Here is a 21,661-nt window from a genome sequence, read left to right as displayed (position 1 = left end):
AAATGTCATTTTTAGAGGGAGTATATATGTGAGTTTGTCTGTGAGTGAGTGAGAAGGCAGGAGGCGGGAAGAAGAAAAACAGAAGAGCTTTTATGTAGGTATATTGGACTTGTTTTCTAGGTTTTAGCAGTTTTTTTCCTCCTATTGTGTATTTGACCAAATAGTTACTGCCTTTAACTAAGTTCATAAATCTTTCTTTCCATCTACATTGAGGTAGAATTAATAATTTTTCTGTATCTGGCAGAGGAAGAAGAGAAATTAAACATTTTTGTTTTTTAAATGAAGGTGATAAATAGGCTTGTTCTGAAACATTGTGGGAAATCTCCAGGGAGTGAATAGGTCGCCAACCGCTTGAGGTGATGTGTTCTGTGTAAAGACTTGGTGTGCTCTTACATGAGGTGATGAAATCATTACTCACAGGCTGGGCTGACCAGTGTTTCAGCCACTCCAAGTAAAACATACTGAAGAGCCAGGTGGAAACAGGGCATGGAAGAAACGGTGATGACTTTGCCTGAAAGAGGCTGCTCCACTGGAGGGAAGTGTTTTCTGTGTATTTCAAAGAAGCCAGCTACCATCACAGACAATGCAGCAGAAAGATTTCCAGCGACTTAAGGAAAACAATGCAGAGAAAAAAAGAAAGAAAAAAGAGCCCCAAATCAGTGTAATAGTCCATGGCATTTTTACACATTGACACTCAGAGATGTTTGCTCAATATTTTTTGCCCTGAGACTACCCAGATGCCAGCTAACTGTGTTATCTGACTATGCTGCTTTGACTCTGGTCTCTAAGAAACAACTGCACGGACTCCCTATTTCCTGATTTACTGCTTAGAGGGCTTCTGGAAAATTAGTTAACCTCATGATAACTTTCCTCAGCTCTTAAGATGGGGTTAATAATGCTTACCTTTGTAGGGTGACTCTGAGATTTAAATAAGATACTGTACTGGTATAACAGCTTCTGAAAGCAATAGGGAGCAATTATTGAAGATAAAGCCATAGTTTTGAATTTTTGTCCTCAGATAAATTATTTTTGATAACTTTTTAAGATTTATAGGAGTCAAAAATAGTTTGGGGGAAATTTAAAATAGAGTGATCTCTTCACAAGGTTTTAATCATTTAAAAATGGTTTGAAATAATCCGCATTATCAGTCCTCAGTTTTCGGACATTTCTCTGATCTTTGTAGAGCATTAAGGACTAGAAACTTTTGTTTAGAAAAAAAATAGTAAAGGTGAATTAGCTAGATAAAGAGTATAAATGGAAGCAATTATTCAAAAAGTCATCTTGCTCTTCTTTCCCTTTTATTCTTGAGAAATTATCTAGAAAATTTTGGTTGAAAATGAGTAGGGATTTTGCCACGATTTTGTTACAGTTTATATCCACTGCAACCATTCCATTTCCCAATTTTTCATTCGTATTACTGGACTAATCCCATTGTTAGAGCAGACGCAAACTTGAGCTAGATGGAATTTACTTGAAATTTAGAGATAGTCACATTTTGCTAACTTGCATAAAATTTCAGATAAGGCAAAGCTTTCAATTCAAAAAAAAATCAATCTAATGTTTAAATAGCTTAGTGTTTGTTTTGGTTGATAGAGAAACTGGTAGGTAAATTTTTTGATTATATCTCAGTATTTAAATGTATCTGTAAGGACTGCTCTTTACTGAGTCTCTAAGAAATAGAAGGTGTAAAAAAAGGGAGGAAATCTGAATAACAGAAAATTTGAGGAATTTTTAATTTATTTTTATTTGAAATTTGGTTCCAGGAAGGCTCATTCATTAGTGAGGTCGAGATTTTGGGTCTTTGAACAGCTTATATAAAAAATTTGAGTTTCAATATTATCTACTTTTAAGATCACATTCATCACATAATTGCATTGATTTAGATTACTTGGCACATTATAGATTCATCAGAAAAAGAGCTAATATGTCAATTCAATTTAGTATTTACTCTCTTCCTGTTCCATGCAAGGCAGTATGTTAGGCACAGTTGGAGATATAAGATTAAAAAATATCTGTTCTCAGTCATTGCAGACTTATACTCTATTGGGGAATCTAAGAAGAAGAACTTATTTCTAGCTGGAGAGGTGAGAGAAATAATTTTATGCTTTAAAGAAAGAAGGTAGGGGCACCTGGGTAGCTCAGTGGACTAAAGCCTCTGCCTTTGGCTCAGGTCATGATCCCAGGGTCCTGGGATCGAGCCCCACATTGGGCTCTCCACTCAGCGGGGAGCCTGCTTCTCTTCCTCTCTCTCTCTCTCTGCCTGCCTCTCTGCCTACTTGTGATCTCTGTCTGTAAAATAAATAAATAAAATCTTAAAAAAAAAAAAAGAAGGGAGTTCATATGAAGAGGTAAAGGCAGCGTCACTGGCATGAGCAAAAGTACAGAGTTGTGAAAGAATCAGACAGATTTTCAGAATAGTGAGAAGTTATTTGGGAATCGGGGGACAAGATAGATCATAAGAGGCATTTAATATATTTTTAAGGAATTTGTAAATTGCTCTGAAGGTAATAGAATCACTGAAGATTTGAGACACAAGTGAAATGATTAGAACTGTCATTTGGGATGATTACTCTGAAGGCTATGTGCTGGTTGATAGAATGGGAGAGATATTGGAAGTGGGAAGATAGTTAGGATGTTAAAAAATAATCCTGATAAAGTATACTGGGGACTTAAGTTACAGTCATGGATACCACTTCCAGAAAACATAGAGAATAGAAACATGAGGTACAATAGATTCCACTGATAAAACCATAGCAAGAGCAAGGAGGAAGAAGATGTCAAAGTTGAGCATAAGTCTAGGTGACTGGAAAGATGGTAGTGCCAATAATATAAAGAAGATCCACGACAGGGAGAAAATGAATTTGATTTTGAGTTGAGGTAGAGTCACAAAGATAATTTAAAGAGAAGTACTCAGAGAACAATTGAAAATGTGAATCGTAGGTCAGAAGGTGGGTTGAGTCAAGAGATGAAGATTAATGAGTCATCGGCAAGGAATGGAAATTTAAGGTCAGGTGAAATTTAAAAAATGATGGGGAGTGAGGGAAGAGAACATCTAGTCAATGCTTTTTTTTTTTTTTTTTTTAAAGATTTTTATTTATTTATTTGACAGAGAGAGATCACAAGCAGGCAGAGAGGCAGGCAGAGAGAGAGGAGGAAGCAGGCTCCCTGCCGAGCAGAGAGCCCGATTCGGGGCTCGATCCCAGGACCCTGAGATCATGACCCGAGCCGAAGGCAGCGGCTTAACCCACTGAGCCACCCAGGCGCCCCTCTAGTCAATGCTTTTAAACATATTTGCATTTGGTGTCAAGACAAAAGCTAAAACCATGGAAAGAAAGGTCAGAAAGATAAGTAATCTCTAAGGGAAGGTTTCAAAGAGGTGGTGACACAAAACAGAACTTTTGATCTTTCCCTGCTTCCTTTTCACTCTTCCCCATCTCCTCCAGTACCTTTACCTACTCAAGGCAGAAATCTGGGATCCTCTGTCTTTCCCTCATCTCCAAATATATTATTAAGTTATCCAGATTCTATTTCAAAATATATTGTGAATTAACCTGCTTCACTTCATAGCCACTGCCATCATTCTAGTCCAAGTCATTATTATTTTTAACCCAGGCTATGTGCAATAACATATTTAATGGTCTTCCTGTTTTCACTCTTATGCACCTGTGCCTCCTTAAGCACCCAACAGTCAGGGAGATCTTATATAAATGCAAATTCAGGGGCGCCTGGGTGGCTCAGTGGGTTAAGCCACTGCCTTCGGCTCAGGTCATGATCCCAGGTCCTGGGTTCGAGCCCCGCATAGGGCTTTCTGCTCAGCAGGGAGCCTGCTTCCTCCTCTCTCTCTGCCTGCCTCTCTGCTTACTTGTGATTTCTCTCTGTCAAATAAATAAATAAAATCTTTTAAATAAATAAATAAATAAATAAATGCAAATTCAAATGCAAATTCTCCTGCTTAAATTCCATCTGTAGGTTTTTATACAATTAAGATGAAATCTCAAATCTTTAACATGCCTTTATGATCTTGCCTGTGCTTATCCTCTCACTCTAATTGCTTGCTACTTTCTCCTCTCTAACCACTTTCAGCCACATTTTTTGTTTTTCTTGACTATCTTAAATTCGTTCTCACCTTAGAGCCTTTGCTTTGCTCTTCTGAAACATTTACTGGCCCACACTTGCCACTGATATTCAGTCTATTACTGGAAATCCTAGCCAGAACAATTAGGCAAGAAGATGCAATAAAAGGTAGCCAAGCTCATCAAGTTGTGTACATTAAATATGTACAGATTTTGTAGATCAATCATACCTCAATAGAGTCAAGAGTCAACATTTTTTTTAAGAGACTTATTTGGGGGCATGTGTTTTAAGAGACTTATTTGGGGGCACGTGAGTGGCTTAATTGGTTAAGTGACCAACTCTTGATTTGGCTCAAGTCATCATCTGAGGGTTGTGCTATCTGGGCTCCATGCTGTAGGTGGAGCCTGCTTGGGATTTTCTCTCTTCCTCTCCCTCTGCCCCTCCCCTCAACTTGCTTACGCACAAGTGTGCTCTCTCTCTCTCTCTCTCCCCCCAAAAAAATTTTTAAAGAGACTTATCTGGATTATTTTAAGAGGGTCCAACCCCTATTATAATCAATAGGTGTTGAAATACAGGTAAAATGAAGGAGAGGAAATTATATTTTAAAAATAAAAGAAAATTTCTCTGATTGAGAGAACAGTGAGAGTACCCATGAATAGTGCAGTGGTTGAAAAGACATTTACCAGGGCACAATAACATGGCATCTTAGAATAACATTGATAGGAAGAGTGCTCCAGCTAGGAAAAGATGTCATAAACACAGAAACGAGCAGAAGAAGGAAACTGGGCTTTTCAACCGTCCTTCAAGTCTGTGGATCACAATCAGACTAATACCTTCAAAATTATGAAGAAAAATTATTGTCAACCTAGAATTCAATGTACAATCAATTAATCAAGTAGAAGGGTAAAAAGATTTTCAATTATATAAATTCTTGGAAAATTATACTTTTCATATGCCCTTTCTTAGGAAGTTGCTAAAAAATAAATGATAATGAAAGAGGAAGTAAGTTAAGGAAGAGGAAGAGGTTGTTAGAGAGCTAACACAAAAGAGCACCACTCAGCCAGTCTAGAGGGCCATGGTCAAGACCCAAAAAGTCTTTAAAATCTCCCAAAGCAGAGGAGCCCCTATTACATGACCTTACGTATTTTAGCACTGAGACAAAGCTAGTGATAGTATGGGGAAACTGATAGAGCAGTTTGAAACTTAAAAAACAAACAATTTTTAATTAAATAATTGAGAAAAATCACATACTTTTTAAGTACAGAAAATAAATTTTTATATGAGAAAATTGAATCAAATTCTTTGGTTTTGCCATGAGAGAGAGAGAGAGAGAGTGTTTGTGTGTGTGTGTGAGAGAGAGAGAGAGAGAGAAAGAGATTGATTGCCAATTTAAATAATATTTCTATAATCATATTATTTAGTAGAATTAGATAAACAAAACCTAAAATTTGAAAATGATTTGCCTCTGGGCAGATGGCAGAGAAAGCCAGAGCTGGAGACCATTATTTACTATTGAAAGGCTTTCAACATTATTTGTTTGTTAACGTAACATGTTTCCTGAATCTAAGATGAATTCAACTCTAAGAAGAAACATGTTTTTATGTATCACTGAGAAAGGAAAAAAGAGTTGCCAATCCATTACAATATGTAACCCAATTTCAGAGATGAATTTCTACATACATATACTGTTGCTGTTGAGCGAGTTATGCTCCTTTAAAATAATATGTTGAAGTCTTAACTCCCAATGTGACTATTTGAAGAGAGGTTTTAGAGAGGTACTTAAGGTTAAAAGAGGGCAGAAGGGTGAGGTCCTAATCCAATATGGCTAGTGTTCTTAGAAGAAGAGGAAAAGACACCAGGTTTGTGCATGCACAGGAGAAAAGCCATGATGGGACCCAGGAAAAAGATGGCCGTCTGCAAGCCAAGAAGAGAAGCCTTAGGAAAAACCTAGTCTTCCCACACCTTGACCTTGAGCTTATATCACCCAAAACTGTGAGAAAACAATTTCTGTTGTTTGAGCCACTTAGTCTGTGGTATTCTGTTATGGCAGCCTGAGCAAACTGATGAAGGTATGTTTAGGCATTACGTAAAAATTAAGCTGTACAAATCAGACAAACTATATTGTCCATGATAATCATATGAACTCTAACAAAAGTGTTGAGGTAGGTAAGAATAAGTTTTCAAACTTTCTTGTTTTAGAATTCGAATTCTGTGAGAGTCTTCTACGATGCCCTTCATCCTAATTAAGGCTAATTTAGATAAAAAACATCATGTCCACCCCTTCACCCCCTTTTTTTGGTTATCACCTTGTACTATGTAAACAAGGTTGTATTTTATTCTGAAAAGTTTATAGCATTAGAGGCAGTAGCTTAGACAAGATATCTGCAATTTTTTTCTGTAAAAGCCCAATAATGAACATTTTTGAGTTTGTGGGACAAAAGGGCAAAATTTTGAAGATATGAAGGTAATTTATGCAACAAGAGATAGAATATGCTTCTACAAATTTTTTATGGATGGAATTCAAGATAATAATTCTTTTGGGGAAGTGATGGAATTTCCCTTAACTGGTGTTTAAAGTCACTGCTTCTTACCCTCGGCTCAAGAGCAAATGTTCATCTGTGAAAATAATTCTTCGTTTGCCGGGGCAGTGTGAAAACAAATGGTGGGCCAGATTTGGCCCTGGCTTAGCCATCAGCTTTTAATGCCTACTCTTGAATTGTAGCTCTGACCGGATAAGAAATAGTGGTAGTTTTTCCTGGACTCCTGCTGCCTATTCACAGGCATGAAACATGACACAGCAGTCTCATGGCCTCTTTCTCTGTCCTCGATACTCAAAGCATAGTTAGTCCCTGACCAGGGATCACCTGGGAGCTTGCTAGACCTGCAGAGTCTCCAGTGCCACCAGAGAAGGACTGAATTCAGATCTGCATTGAAACAAGGAGCCTCAGAGATTCCTGGTACACATTAAACTTGAGAAGTACTACTCCAGCATAAAGCACCATGAGACCTAATCTAGCAAAATCCAATGAAAGACAGTTCTCCAGACAATTTCAAGTGAAGCACAAATATTTAACTCATTTACCCAGATATTTTAGGGCAAAGCATATTTTTAACTGAAGGATCTAGATAATTTGCTTTTTATTTGCTACTGCACTCTGATGCTAGTGAAAAATGACTTTCTTAAAATTCAAAACAAAGTTTGATTCCAACCTAAATTTAATACATTCCGCTTTTATTCTTAACTTCTATGAGATCGTAACTCGTCCAAAGCAGAGCACAGTTTATCAGAATGTATACATTTTAAACTCCTAGCAGATGTGTATTTACAAGATAAAGTACATGGTTCCAAAGGAGATATTATATTCGGATAAATAATGTATGTTTTAATATTGGCTGTGTGGTTGTAGCCAAGAACATAAGAGTCTTCAAGTTCTTATAGTTCATTCTATTACCCTGCCATGTAATAATTTTCCAAATTAGACCACAATGAAATAAAGGTAAGTCAGAATTTATTCAAGCATTGCCACTTCATACTGAAGCAAACTAATCCTAAAAAATAGATATGTTAAGATGCTTCAGTTATTGCTTAAATTTACTGACTGAGAAAACTATGGGTTTTTTTATGGATAGTCTGATGTACGAGTCTCTGATATGTAACACAACTGTGCGTATGAAATTCTACTGAGCCATGATCCATGATTTTGGTCAGTTCCCAGAATAGGAAATTTGCTCATGTGAGAACACACGGGTGTCCATAAACCACTCTCACAGAGACAGCTATGATTTTATTGTCAGATGTATCTGCTGCCTTTGCAGAATGTATTACTTACCCACTACTAGAATGGCATGCTTTTTACTTTTATTGTTCCTATTAGTGGTGTGTTCCTATATTTGAACTGAGCTATTCCTATCCAGTCTTTTGTTTCTCTGTAGACCACCGGAACTCGTTTCGGGAGAGTCAGCTTCGGTTGGTGTTTTAATTTCTAAATATAGAGCAGGTAACTCATTTACATCGAGATCAGATAAACAAGTGTATCTTGCAGATACAATGATTGCTTCAGTTGGTGTACTAGCTGGTCTACTTTACCTCAAATTTAATCCATTGTTGATGTCCGCTTTAAAAATAAGAATTTGAGAACACTTACGTGCTTTCACAAAACAAAGGAACAATTGAAGGAATGAATGATTCAGGCTGGATATTTGCACATTTCCTCTTTTAGTATTTACAGTTCCTTCGATCAGGTATTTTCAGTGGGTGTGCACTCTGATTTTTTTGGAAAAAATGTATCAGTTCTAAAACTGTAATAACAAAAAAACTGGTTTTGTTAACATAATCTTATTTTCTTTCTTTCTTCAAATTTTTATTTATTTATTTGACAGAGAGAGACAGTACAAGCAGGGTGAGGGGGAGGAGCAGAGGGAGAGGCAGAAACAGACTCCCCGCTGAGCAAGGAGCCTGATGTGGGGCTCCATCCCAGGACCCTGAGAGCCTGACCTGAGCCAAAGGCAGACGCTTAACTGACTGAGCCACTGGGGCACCCTAAAATAACCCTATTTTCAATGAAGGTGATTGGACCCCTGACTCAATTTTTAATTTATCAAACACTTTGGCTCTAATCAAGAAAGGAACTTTTTTTAAAAAAGTTATTTATTTACTAGAGAGAGAAAGTGCGCACACAAGTGGAGGTAGGGGCAGAGGGAGAGAATCTTTAAGCAAACTCCACACTGAGTGTGGAGACTCAGGCAGGACTCATTCTCATGTCCCATGAGATCATGATCTGAGCCAAACCAAGAATTGGCTGCTTAACTGACTGAACCACCCAGGTGTCCTCATAAAGGAATCTTTTATTACTGTCAATTATTAGAACAAGTACAGTTACTGGTAATGTAAAAAGTGACCAACACTTGGTTGTCACTTTATCGTAAAGGACTTGGGGTTAAAATTTGAATCTTCAAGTTTTTATTTTAAGGAGGAAGGTCTGGGAGATATTTAAATATACTTCATCTGCATTTTAATTTAAATGTTATTTAAAAGCCAAGATAATTGCTACCTACTGTGTTATACACTTCTGCTTTATGTAAGACTTAATAACAATCTTAATTAGGCTAATTTTAGTCAGATTAATACTTGTGTATGTCAGCATTAACTACTATATACCACATACTGCATGATTTTAATTAACACTGAGGAAAAGAAATACTCCTACTATAAACATTTTTGAACTGGAAAAGGCTAAAACAAAGTATGTCCAATTACGACAGAGGATAAATCACAATATCACTGATTTTAGATTTTAGGTGAATTAAGGTTGACTTTTAAATGGATAAATCTGCTCACATGTAATGTTAGGAAAATACAGTCTTGATACACAATTCTGAGCCTATCAAGCCTTTGCCTTTCACAGTTCTGGAAGGTTTGGAGATTCTTTATAGTTGGTACTGTGATATGCTTTTTGATTTCTTTAGGTGATAAAGTCAAGACTGTTATATCTTGAGTCAGAAACTCTTCTCTCGTTGCATTGTTTATGAGCTAGATAGAAAAAGTAAGTTTCTTTTTTCCTTTATTAAATTTCAGGTTTGACCAATTCAGTGAGATTTCCCCATCCCTCACTCTTGGCCTGGGCTGTGATTATCCATGTCAAATACTAGGCATCTGCACCATCTGCACCATCTGCCTCCTGAAACATGACAGTCCCTGGAAGGGGGATGACGAATGTGGAAGAGAGTGGGTGGCGGGGGGGGGGTCTAAGCAGTAACTGCCTGTTGTAGTGACAAAAGGATTTTTTTTTCATTAATTGCAGAGCCTTAATTAGAAATGGTAGTAAGGAGGCTCCTGGGTGGCTCTGTCAGTTAAGCATCTGTCTTTGGGCTCAGGTCATGATTCTGGAGTCCCAGGATCTAGTCCTACGTTGGGCTCCCTGCCTAACAGAGAGTCTGCTTATTCCTCTGTCCCTCACCTGGCTCTTGTTCTCTCTCTCACTCTTGCTCTCTCTCAAATAAATAAATAAAATCTTTCAAAAGGAAGGAAAGAAGGAAAGAAGGAAGGAAGGGGAAGGAAGGGAAAGGAAGAGAAAGGAATAGTAGGAAGGGGGCACCTTGGTGGCTCAGTCATTTAAGCATCTACCTTTGGCTCTGGTCATGAACTTTGGGTCCTGGGATCCAGCCATGCATCAAACCCTGCAATGGACTCTCTGCTCAGGGGGGAGTGTGCTTTCTTCTTCTCCCTCTGTGCTCTCTCTCTCATTCTCTCCCAAGTAAATAAATACAATCTTAAATAATAAAAGAAATAACAGTAGGGATTCCAAATTAACAATATTTTATTTACCTGCTATCATCTAACACTTACAACTGGTAAGTGGAATAATAATAATAATAATAATAATAATAATAATACTGCTGCAATGACCTGAGAATGAGAACACCTGATTCAAATGACACATACTATCTTTTAGACCCTTGACCTATTAAATGACAGTTTATGATGAGGCTAAATGGGATATGTATAAGAAGGCGCCTAGGTTCAAATTAGGAATTCATAAATATTTGTTCACAATTTATGATTTATGTACTTATATACTTCTCTCACATTTTCAAGGCACTTGGGTTCGAAGTGAAAGGAGATTTTAATATTGGACTAATTCAGTTATGTAAATTACTACCAAAAAACTACCTGAAGTTTGTGCTTGTATGTCCTGATAAAACTTGTTAATCTTCCATAATCGTAAATGGAATATGAAGAAGTGAAGCAAACATCTAGTTTTAAAAGATGCATATCATCACACATTTTTTTATACTCCCATAGCAAAATATTATGCAAATAAATGAACAAGTATGTAAATGAACAAATGAATGGAGTCTGGCTTAGACACAACTGAATTCAGTATTCTGTACTCAGAGGAACATAGCTCAGTTTTTTTTTTTTAATGAGTCTAGTTTTTCCTTTTTCCTGTCCAACAAGTCTGTTACCAATCTTGAAGGGGAATATTTAGTTCATATATATGAGATATGTTAGGTAACTCTGCCTAACTTTCTTCCATCCATAAAAAAACATATCTCTTTTAAAGAATAGAAAGGATTTTAAATATGTAAGAGTGGAGAATTGTCCAAGAGAGAGTTGTCCGTATTTAAAATGAATTTAAGGTATCTTATTCTCAGGAAAGACTTCTAATGTAGTACTTTCAGTCACTCTCTATAGCATATTTTCCTAAAATGAACCAATTAAAAAAAAATTAGTGATTAAGCATAATTTGGGAGCCCACATTGGATTTCCATTATACTGTACAAGACTGCTGAAGTTTTTGGCATTTCGCATTATCAATTACCCCCATTATGTCCTGCATTCATTATGTTTTAATAGTGTGCTTGCTGGGGGCACCTGGGTGGCTCAGTTAGTTAAGCTTCAATTCTGGGTTTCAGCTCAGGTTATGGTCTCTGGGTCGTGAAACTGAGCCCTGCATTAGGCTCACACTCAGCACAGAGCCTGGATGAGATTTCTCTCCTTCTCCCTCTGCCCCTCCCCACATGTATGCTCGATCTCCCTCTCTCTCTCTCTCTCTCTCAAATAAATAAATAAATAAAATCTTTTAAAAAATAGTATGCTTGCTGAGGGCATGTACTATGCCTTGCTTTTTGTTTATACCAAGTGTTGGATATTCACTAAATACTGGTTTTAGAATTTCTACATTGGCAGACCAAAAAGCCCTTTTTAAGACTTAAGGATTATCAAAACCTAGTAAGATTTACAGTTTACCTAAACCAATTACGATAAATAATGTTAGGGTTAGAGGCTTAAGAACTCAATCAAAAAAGGTTATTTGCTAAAGGCATCTATCACTGGAGATAACAACATGCACTGAGGTAAGTTTAGTCACTTTGAGTTCTTTCCAAAAACAGATCTATCCTCTGAGGTGATCAGAAGTGATCTGGTTGATGGCTTTGGTAAATAACGAGAAGCATGCTCCTAAAAAATAACTTCTACAGAGAAACAACCAAAAAACTATAATAACAGGTTACTAAAAGGCAGTATGGTCTCTACTCATCTCTGAAAAGGAGGAATTAAGAATAAGAACAGGTTAACCAAGAGGAGAGAATCTTCTAGATGCCTGGCCTTATTTCAACGGAGTTATTTCTCACGCAGACCGTAAGACATTAGTTTATCATTATACGATATTTCTTAAGTGTTTCAAATTCCCTTTGCTTTCTATTTATGCTTACCAATTAGACCTGTGTCCTACACATGATGGCTCAATACTAGTTAATATAATAGAGCTTTCACCATGTGTCTGGACCGTGTTCCAGGCACTGACATCATTTGGCATGCTTTTGAAAGTCTTCCAGAACAGAGGGACCCTAAATTGATTGAGGGTATGCCCCTCAGTGAACAAAAAAAGGGAACTAGAAGATGAGGAAGGTTAGGTGGTTTTTCAAGGTCATGCAGCAGCAGCTCAGTGGCAAAGCAGAGGCTGAGGCCCAGATCTCTGATTATTGGGTTGAGCCTGGTTTGGCTGTATCAGTACTTGTCCCCTGGTCCATGGCGGTGTCTGAGGGATCTCTGCCAGACTGAGGCAGAGTGTAGTCAGAATGGGCTTCAACTCCTTCTCTGCCATTGCAACTGGAGAAATTTTATTTTATGGTCTATTGCTTGTGTTCTGAGTAAGGTGACCTAATTTTTCCCCCTCTCAACAATGAAAGTAGAGTTTTAGTGTTCTCACCATAACACGAAAGCCCCAATTACATGAGGTTGAGGATGTGCTAACCAACCTTAATGTGGTGACACTTTGCAATGTATACTTGTATCAAATTGTCACATCGTACACCTCAGATTTCCACAATGATAAGCATTAATTAAGCTGGAAGATCAATAAAGCTGGAAAAAAATGCTTGAAAATTATTGCTATGTACCTTACTATATGAATAAGTATAATGTAGAAACTGAATCACAGTACTAATTTTTAGTAAATTTGCTACTGGTTCAGAAGTTAATACCTCGCAAGTATAGTCAGGCATTATTTTGGGGGTTTGTTAACCTGTGTTAATTTTTTTTTAAAGATTTTATTTACTTTAGACAGAGAGAGAGCATGAACACAGTGGTGGTAGAGGGGCAGAGGAAGCGGCAGACTCCTGGTTGGGCAGGGAGCCTGACACGGGGCTCAATCCCAGGACCCTGGGATCATGACCTGAGCCTGAGGGAGATGCTTAACCAACCGAGCCACCCAGGTGCCCCAACCTGTGTTAATTTTCAAGAACATATTTAGCATTGACTTGGGAGTATTGACCGCTCCCCTTGAGGAAAGATAGGCCATTTGGTAGCACTGGAAATTTCACTGGGTCTTTATATCAGCTGTGTCCTCTGAGGAAGCATCAAAGGTGGGAAGACAATGGGCCACTCATGTCTGCGTCAAGACTCGAGGAGCTGGATGTTCTTCCTCTCAAATTCATTTTCTTCCCAACTTGTCAAAATGGGTCTCTACTCCAAAACATATAGCTAGCTTAGATCTTAGCAGAGTGTTTTTTTATTGCAAAAAGTTGCAAACAGTTCACTTGAGATGCTAAGTTGTACTTACTAATGCATGGCCACAGAAATGATCCATCTCTCTTCGAGGGAAAGAGGAAGGTGCTTAAATACTCCATACAAGGCGCCAGAATTAATAATGGTAGGGTGCTGACGACATTCATTATTGCAACTGGCAGAATAAATCCATCCAAATTCCTGTTGGAATTCATGGTCTGCACATAATAGCCTGAAGGAATCTGTAGTCGGGGGAGGGGGAAAGCAGCCAGGCATTAAGAGAGTGGTTTAACTCTGGAGAAAGCATCTTGCAGGAGATGCCTTGCCCTTTGCAAGTGCTCTGTCTGTAACGGATGAGCAGAATGTTCCTCTCATCCTCCACGTCCCAATTATGAGCTGGCACAGGGCAGTATTGTCTCTGTGGAGTCTATCAACAATACTACTGATTCTTTATGGAGGAATCTTTTGTCATCCTAACTTCTTAATCTTCCTATGGAAAGTAAAGGTGGCCCTAAGTTTGTGCTTAGGTTGACACCTAAGAAGTCAAATAACTTACTGAAAAAATATAGCTCTGTGTATAAGCAAACAGACTTTTTCCTGAAACAATAAATTAAAAACCAGTAGAAGGTATTAAGGATGTTTGTTTTTACCCTGATGAAAAAAAATTGGGGGCAAGAAAAAAATCCTTCGAATGGCATCTAGTGTGGTAGCAAAATAGATAGGAAGGATTTTTACTAAGAAGAGGGGCCCAGGGTAGAAACACAATACTTGTCAGAGGCTGTCTTTGTTGGCTCCTTGGATGGGCTTCACTTTTAAAATGAGCCAAGTAACATGAAAAAAGAGAAACAAAATATACTTGTGTTTACACTCTCATTTTAAACTCAGTGTGTGACATTAGTGGACCACAAAGGAAGCTGTATGCAAAAGGTTTGCATAATAAACTAACAGATAAGAAATGAAAAGCAAACATAATCCCCCCAAAACCAAAAAGCCCAAACAAAGAAGACCTCTACCACATCCCAAATCCTCAGTGTAGTGCCAGAATTTCTTCATTTTTAAAATAACCCTAATCCTAACTAAAAGCATAACCTGAACTTGGAGACTGTTCAAGTATTCCTCTTGTTAAAAAGCACAGGGTCACAAGAAAGAGGGCACCTATTGGCTTTTCTATTTGTGAACGTGGTTGCAGTCACTCGTGATTAGCAGTCACAGAGCCTAGTACTTCTCTAATTCCCAGTGGAGCACAAAACTGCTAAGTCAACCTGAGTCTTGTCCATAAGGGATGGATTCACCAAACCATTTTTTTCTTGCTGTGCGTGAACTACGATAGGATTTGTGCCTTATTGCCATACCGGGAGAGATGCCCACCTCAGACATCCAGATGATCACTTCCTTTTCGAGTCTTTTCACTGACTCCTTTGCTATCAGTCGTACAATTGGAGAGGGTGTAAGAAGAAGCCGAGTCATAAGCACAGCAGTTAATGAACCCATCGCTTGTAAAATGAGCCTCTTGCTATGTTAACTACCTAAATCCAGGGATAGACCACATTTTCACAGACATTCTTTCTATCTGTCTAAAATGTGTCCTGGTGATAATTCATCTTCCAGTCTTCAATGTGACCTTTAGGATTATAAACAAGGATTGCTTTGCTGGGGGCAGATGGCAAGACTGAAGGGAACATTAGCTAGTTCTGCCTCACTTCCATAAAATTATTAAGCACATATCCCCCAATCAGAGGAAAATGAGTGATGCTTTTAAAAAAGAGTGCTGGCAGCGGATCTGCTCGAAGACTGAAAGGCTCCCAGCATAACTTGGAAGTTTCTGTTACTGATTTCAAATGAGAATTATTGTTAATAGGAATAAAGTTATTATCGGCATGAATCACAGACACAGAAACCTGTTAACTTAATAATGTGGCGAATGTACTATTAATCTTTAGTGAAGCAATATTAATATATTGCTTAATCTAAGAAAAGGCTCCAGTGTCTTGAAAGCTTGAAATCATTTCTGCTTCTGCCTCAAGTTCTGAAATCATCCCCTTTTAAAATTTTAAATACTTTTATTTCATACAAGCCTCTGAGTATTCAGAAATAATTGCTGTCAATAGAGATTCATTTTCACCTTTGAGTGGGCAGTAATGTCAAATGGCAACATCATCAGCCTTAATATCAACATATTTTAAATGTATGTCTTGGAACTGAAGGTCAATAAAGGCTACTAAATTTAAAATACGGAATTCAAGGATGTTTTATTCTTGGTACTTTGATCGCCTTTATGCTGGTGAGTATTTCATCTGAAGGTAAAAATCTACTTTCAGCCTATCCCATTGGAAGTTTCCTCTGCCTCTCTTGAGAAGCACATTCTAAACTTTTTTTGGGGGGGGGGTGGGGAATTTTCTGGCATAACATTACTGTGTATAATTTTGGAGCCTATAGGTCTGTATCAGGGATTTTTAACCCAGTTGCAAGAGAGACATTGTGGGTAGTAAACTCTGGGTGTTCATACCAGCACTGAATTGGGATGCCATATATTAGTGGGGTGACTGCAAGCAAATTACAGGTTACTGCATGTCTCTGAGATGCATATTTAGGACCAGAATAACAACCACTGTAAGCTTGCTGTGGGGATTAAATTAGATACTGTGAAGTCATCTTTTAGGAGTTATGACCATATAGGTGATCAATGAATAACAGTTTTTGTTCTTTGCAATACCTGGGCATCATCTAGAGTTGGTGAGATAGTTAAAATTCAGTTTATTGGCATTTATGGTAATTTATGTCAAATTAAAAAATTTATGACAGTTTTCAGAAGAGAAATTTAGTCAAAAGAAATAGAAAGTGTCACTGCATTACGAAAATAAAGAGTCAGGAATTTGTGCTATTTTCACAGAAGGTTCGAGGCTAGCTATGGACTACCTAGTAATTTTATACTTACTATTAATTTTGCCCTTTTAAGATGTTCTTTATGATATTAAAGATTATATACACAGGTAATATTTTTGTGTTTTTGTGCTGCCTGCTATAGTGCAGTCAGGAAAGAAGTCGAATCTGCTAGATTAACCTTGCCTTCGTGCAACGTTTACAGCAAGGGTTCTTGGCAAACTTTTTTGCAGAGGGCCAGATAGAAAATATTTCCACATACTGATTCTATTGCAAATACTCAAGCCTGCTGTTTTCATGCACCAGGAAACATAGTATGACAAATAAACAAGAATGGCTATGTTCCAATAAAACCTTATTTATTGGTCCTGAATTTTGAATTTGATATGATTTTAGTATGTCATAAAATATTTTTTCTTTTGATTTTTTTCAAGTATATAAAAATTTTAAAACTCTTTTTTATCTGGCAGGAAATGCAAACAAAACAAAGCAAAACAAAAAACCAGCAAGCTGGATTTGGCCTGCAGGCAGTAATTTGCTGACCCCTGGTCAATTAGAGCAAGCATTGTCCTAAGAGTCCGCAGGTAGATTTGCCTTCCCTCTCGCTATTAGCTATTATTAACGGTGTGACTTAGCTGTCCTTCCAGAATCACTTAATTTTTCTAAGCCTCAGTTTCCTCTTCAGCAAATGAAGTAGTTGAGTAAATTAATCTCTAAGTTTCTTTTTCAGCTCTACTGCTCTGAGATTTACAAATCTAACTCACTCATTAGCCATCTAATTTCCAAGTTAGCAGCAAATATAGTCCTGAATTTCTTCAAAGTCTTTATAGTCACTTGTATTTCTTTGTAAGTTTGTCTTTGACCATTGTCATATTAAAATTGTTCTTTAATCACATATGTTTTAAAATGTACTTTGGACTTGCTGTTTTCCCTCTAAATTCTCCACAGCACAGGGATGGGTTCACCAAGGAACTAAGGGTGGGTGAGGAAATAATCTCTTGCTCATTAGAACATATGCTTGAGTGCAGGGGAGGTGGTACTTAAATCAGTCAAGTTAGCTACGTGTTAGTACTAGATTTTAAAGTTTTAATGAAGGAGGAAGAAAAGGTTGGGTAATCGCCCACAGATTGCGTATTTTCGTGCATTGCTCTAATGCCTTGTGACTATGCACTCTGAAATATCGTCTGCATCTTCTGAAAGACATTTCCAGTTTTACAAGAGAAACAACATACTAGGTTCTCCTCAGGTATGCCTCTCTCTGCCTGACCCCTCTTGTCTCTTGAAATTAGAGCCTGTAATGTTGAGAAGCATTTACAAAGTGTATGAGAAGAGTTTGATGGGATGAAAATAAATATTTAACTTGTAATGTTCACATACAATCACTTTACTATCGTGGGATAGTACTCATTACCTTCCTTACCTGCATAATGCATATTCTGTAAAGGAGCTGAAAAATGAAGAGAGGGAGAAGGGTGAAGAAAAATTTTGTATCTTCCACGTGGAGCTCACTGTAGCAACCGCCATTTTTTTTCTTGGCATGGTCTAACCAACTTGTCACATCTCCAGCAAGATGGCAATAGCGCAGACAGCATATTTTCAGTGCATTAATAAACACCCCAAAGGTTGTCAGGAGGGAGCAACCTGCAAGTAATTTGAGATATTATGTATTAGTAAAGGAATTGTTCTTCAATTTTCTAAGACGTCCATCAGAAAGATGACAATTGCAAGGGTGAAGGGCAGTAAAGTGACTGAGAAGGTTTTAGCCCCCAAGGGGTTGAATTCAAAGGAACATGCTTCTGACAAGGGTTCTGGCATCCTGGTGACCAGCCCAAGGTAGTGCCTGACAGCTAAACTAAAAAATGAAAAAGGTAAGATCAATGGAAACATATTAAAAAAGGAAGAAAGGTGACAAAATAAAACACCAAAGTAAGAAATTCCACAATCTCTTAGAAGTCTAACTCATTAATGAGTAAGACAACCAGAACTTTCTTTTACAGTCTTAACACAAAGGACTAGTACTAGTTCTTAATATAAATGGTTACATCAATAATCCTCACTTGTCAGGTGGAGGGTGGTTTCTTATTTTGACATGGAGATGAAGCGAAATGTATTCTCTGCTTTGACGTTATCCTTGAATTTCAGATATAAGGTTAAACTTTGAACTCTTCAAATGACTTTATACATGTTGATAGCATCACTAAAAGTTCAGATTGGATTAGCTGGCTTTTGACTTTTCCAGTAGTTTCCTCTGGGTTTATATGGCTGTCACTTCAGCATCCAAAGCATTTTATTGCCTCAGATGTTAGCAGTCACTTACTGCTTATGATTTGCAACCTCACTGTTGCTTCTTTCATGATCTTTCAGAATCCACCTTTTCTTTGACTCCATTAGGACTTCCTGATACAATGACAGATAAGGGACACTTCCCCACCCCCCCTTTGAGTTAGCAGTTCAGCTGTGCCACCATAATTGTTACAATTTTTCATAGTACTCTTTCGACAAAAGCAATCCTTCTGCAAATTACATAGACACCAAGCCATGGTTGCAGGATAAACGGTATAATAAATGTAAAAATGTTTGAGTTTCTCCAAGGAAGGCCACTGTAGAATTTTGAAGTATAGTTTGATGGTCATTTTGCTTATGTTCAAATTTCCCATAATAAAATTCTACGTGAAATACATTCTAACAAATTCATATAAATGTGGTCAAATATTGGTTTTTATATTTAAATAAAGAATATTTATTAATATTTCTTTTTATGGTTATAGAGTGATTATATTGACTTGATCTCTTTTAAGAGTTGTAATAGACCTATTATGTCAGCCTTTGATTAATTGAAGAAGCTGGGGGCCTGGTAATTGAATATGGAACCTTTCACCTCTAAATCACTGAATCAAATCCAGCCCAAATTGGTAGTGACCAAGAATGATTATAGCAGTGGCTCTTTGGCGGCCTCTGTGAAGTATGTTGAGGTCAAGTGGAAGTATGTTGAAATAATTGCATCTCCTATGGGCTCATACCTGTGGTCACTATTGCCTCTTCTTAGTCACTATTGCCAGAACACAGAGGAAAGCCCAGGGACTAAGAGCACCAAGGGAAAAGAAGCCCCTGTGAGTGGTTGCGTCTCTTAGGAAAGAAGAGGGACATCTTTTTATTATTGTAGGAAGAACTGCTCTATTATGAGACTTTCCTAGCTATTTCAATTAGTTTACTTAAGACTTTAGTAAAATGAGAACTGAGAATGCCTTGATGAACAGTCTGGAAACTGAATTTGAACAGGTCTGGGCTAGGAGGCTTAACTTCCTGACATTTCTTTATGAACTTGTCTCTGTTGCTCATCAGTCTGTTCTCTGCTCAACTTTTGCAAAACAGTGCTGTGTAGATGGAAGGGTTATTACTGGCATTAATCCAACTTACTCTATGCTTTTGAATAGGCTTTATGATGAAATGATGACTATTCATAGGATGAAAGACTATTTCCAAAGATATTCTCCCCAATTTCCCCTCTCTTTCTTTAAATTCAGGTGCTTATATTGAATACATGTTTTGAACCCATCATTCTGTTTTTCTTTGAGTGAATCACCATTTGTTGCAAGATGAATTGTCATCTGCTCTTAATGCATGGTAAATTGATACTTGCAATCTTAATAAATATTTAAATATCTTTATCATATTATTTCTAAAGAGGAATAGTTTGAATTATTGCTTCTTAAACTAGCTGTGTTAAAAAAAATTTTTTTAAAAGTCTGAACCATATGGTCAAAACATTTTAAAAATAACCATAAAACATAATACCTAAAGAATAAAATAAAACAAAGACATAAATAATATAAGTCCTGATATTTTTATTATTAGATTCAACAGACATAGAATCTAACTTTCAGTAAATGTTTCTACATGTTTTCTCTCAGTGTCTGTATTTATTTTGTTGCATACCAATAACAAACAGTTCATTGATCAGCAGTGCTCTATGAATAAGGCTTTGAGTGGCACTGGCTTCAACTAAATACACATTTTGAAAAATGAATTTTATTTAAACAAGTAGTTATATCTGATAGGGTGATATGAAACAACAAAAACAATGGTTAAGAACAAGAAATGATTGAGCATGAATGAGGTTTAGAATTTTAGCTAGGATAGGGAGGGCACATAATTGATTCCAAACAATTGTGAATATGTAATCATTCATTCATTTAACATACTAAGTTCCTACTATATGCCAAAGGTTTTTTGGAGCCTGAGAATAATAATAGTGAACAAGACCCACAAATTTCTGAGTTTTCCCCACAAATTTCTGGTTGGGGAGACACTTTTTAGCAGAAAAATATAAGGCATGCTCAATGATGAAAGCAAAATGGACTTCTAAGACAGACACCCATTATGGGATAGAGTATAAAGACAGCAGAAAGAGTTGAAATTTGAACTGTGGCTCGAATGACTGGAAGTAGGCAAAAGACATGGAGGAAGCATATTCCAGATATGTCACAGGGTAGAAATAAGCTGAGGGGCACCTGGGTGATTCAGTTTGTTAAGCATCTGACTTCAGCTCAGGTCATGATCTCAGGGTCCTGGGATTGAGCACCAGATCAGGTTCCTTGCTCAGTGGGGAATCCGCTGGTCTCTCTCCCTCTGCCCCTTCCCCTGCTTATACCCCCTGTCTCGTCTCTCTTTCAAATAAAATAAAATAAAAATCTTAAAAAAAAAAAAAAAAAGAAAAGAATCTGAGAGTGGTTCAGTATCCGTAAAGGTCAATTTGAGGCAGTACCTCAGTTAGAAGATTGGAAGAAGGTGAGGTCCCAGAGTTGGTCAGGGATCCGACTTCACAGGCTGAAGTAAGGAGCTTGGAGTTTGCCTTCAGTGTTACAGGAAAGCATTAAGAAATTTTATGTAGAAGGGAGATAACTGTAGGATGTATACACTTAAAAAGTTACTCTTGAAGTCTGGTAGTGGTGTGGATAATAGGTTTGGAAAACGAGGGGAAGCTGAGAGAGGGCAAGAGGTAATGGTGACTTGGACATAGCAATAGCAGTGAAGAGAAGTGGACAGGTAGGCATGTGTGTTTGAACAACCAGCAGTATTTTATGATGGGGGGAGCTTGAAGAAATGGGGAAGTTTGAGGATGACTACTTACTTTTTCCTTAGAAAACTGGGTGTTGGTGATAGACATTGAGATGAAGAAAACAAGAAAGGGGCTTGGTT

General features: G+C 37.5%; 1 protein-coding gene across 1 annotated transcript in view; it reads right to left on the bottom strand.

The window, feature by feature from the left end:
* Positions 1-21,661, bottom strand: part of SLC15A5 (solute carrier family 15 member 5) — an 80,954-nt gene that overhangs the window by 36,511 nt on the left and 22,782 nt on the right. Inside the window, exons 4-6 of the mRNA XM_047742436.1 lie at positions 17,883-18,103; positions 13,638-13,824; positions 419-607 (exon numbers count right to left, since the gene is read on the bottom strand). Of these exons, the coding sequence (XP_047598392.1) occupies positions 419-607; positions 13,638-13,824; positions 17,883-18,103 (597 nt within the window). The remainder of the gene's footprint in view (positions 1-418; positions 608-13,637; positions 13,825-17,882; positions 18,104-21,661) is intronic.

Source organism: Lutra lutra, chromosome 8, assembly GCF_902655055.1.
Source record: "Lutra lutra chromosome 8, mLutLut1.2, whole genome shotgun sequence".
Lineage (NCBI taxonomy): Eukaryota > Metazoa > Chordata > Mammalia > Carnivora > Mustelidae > Lutra > Lutra lutra.
This window is presented reverse-complemented; position numbering and strand designations above follow the sequence as displayed.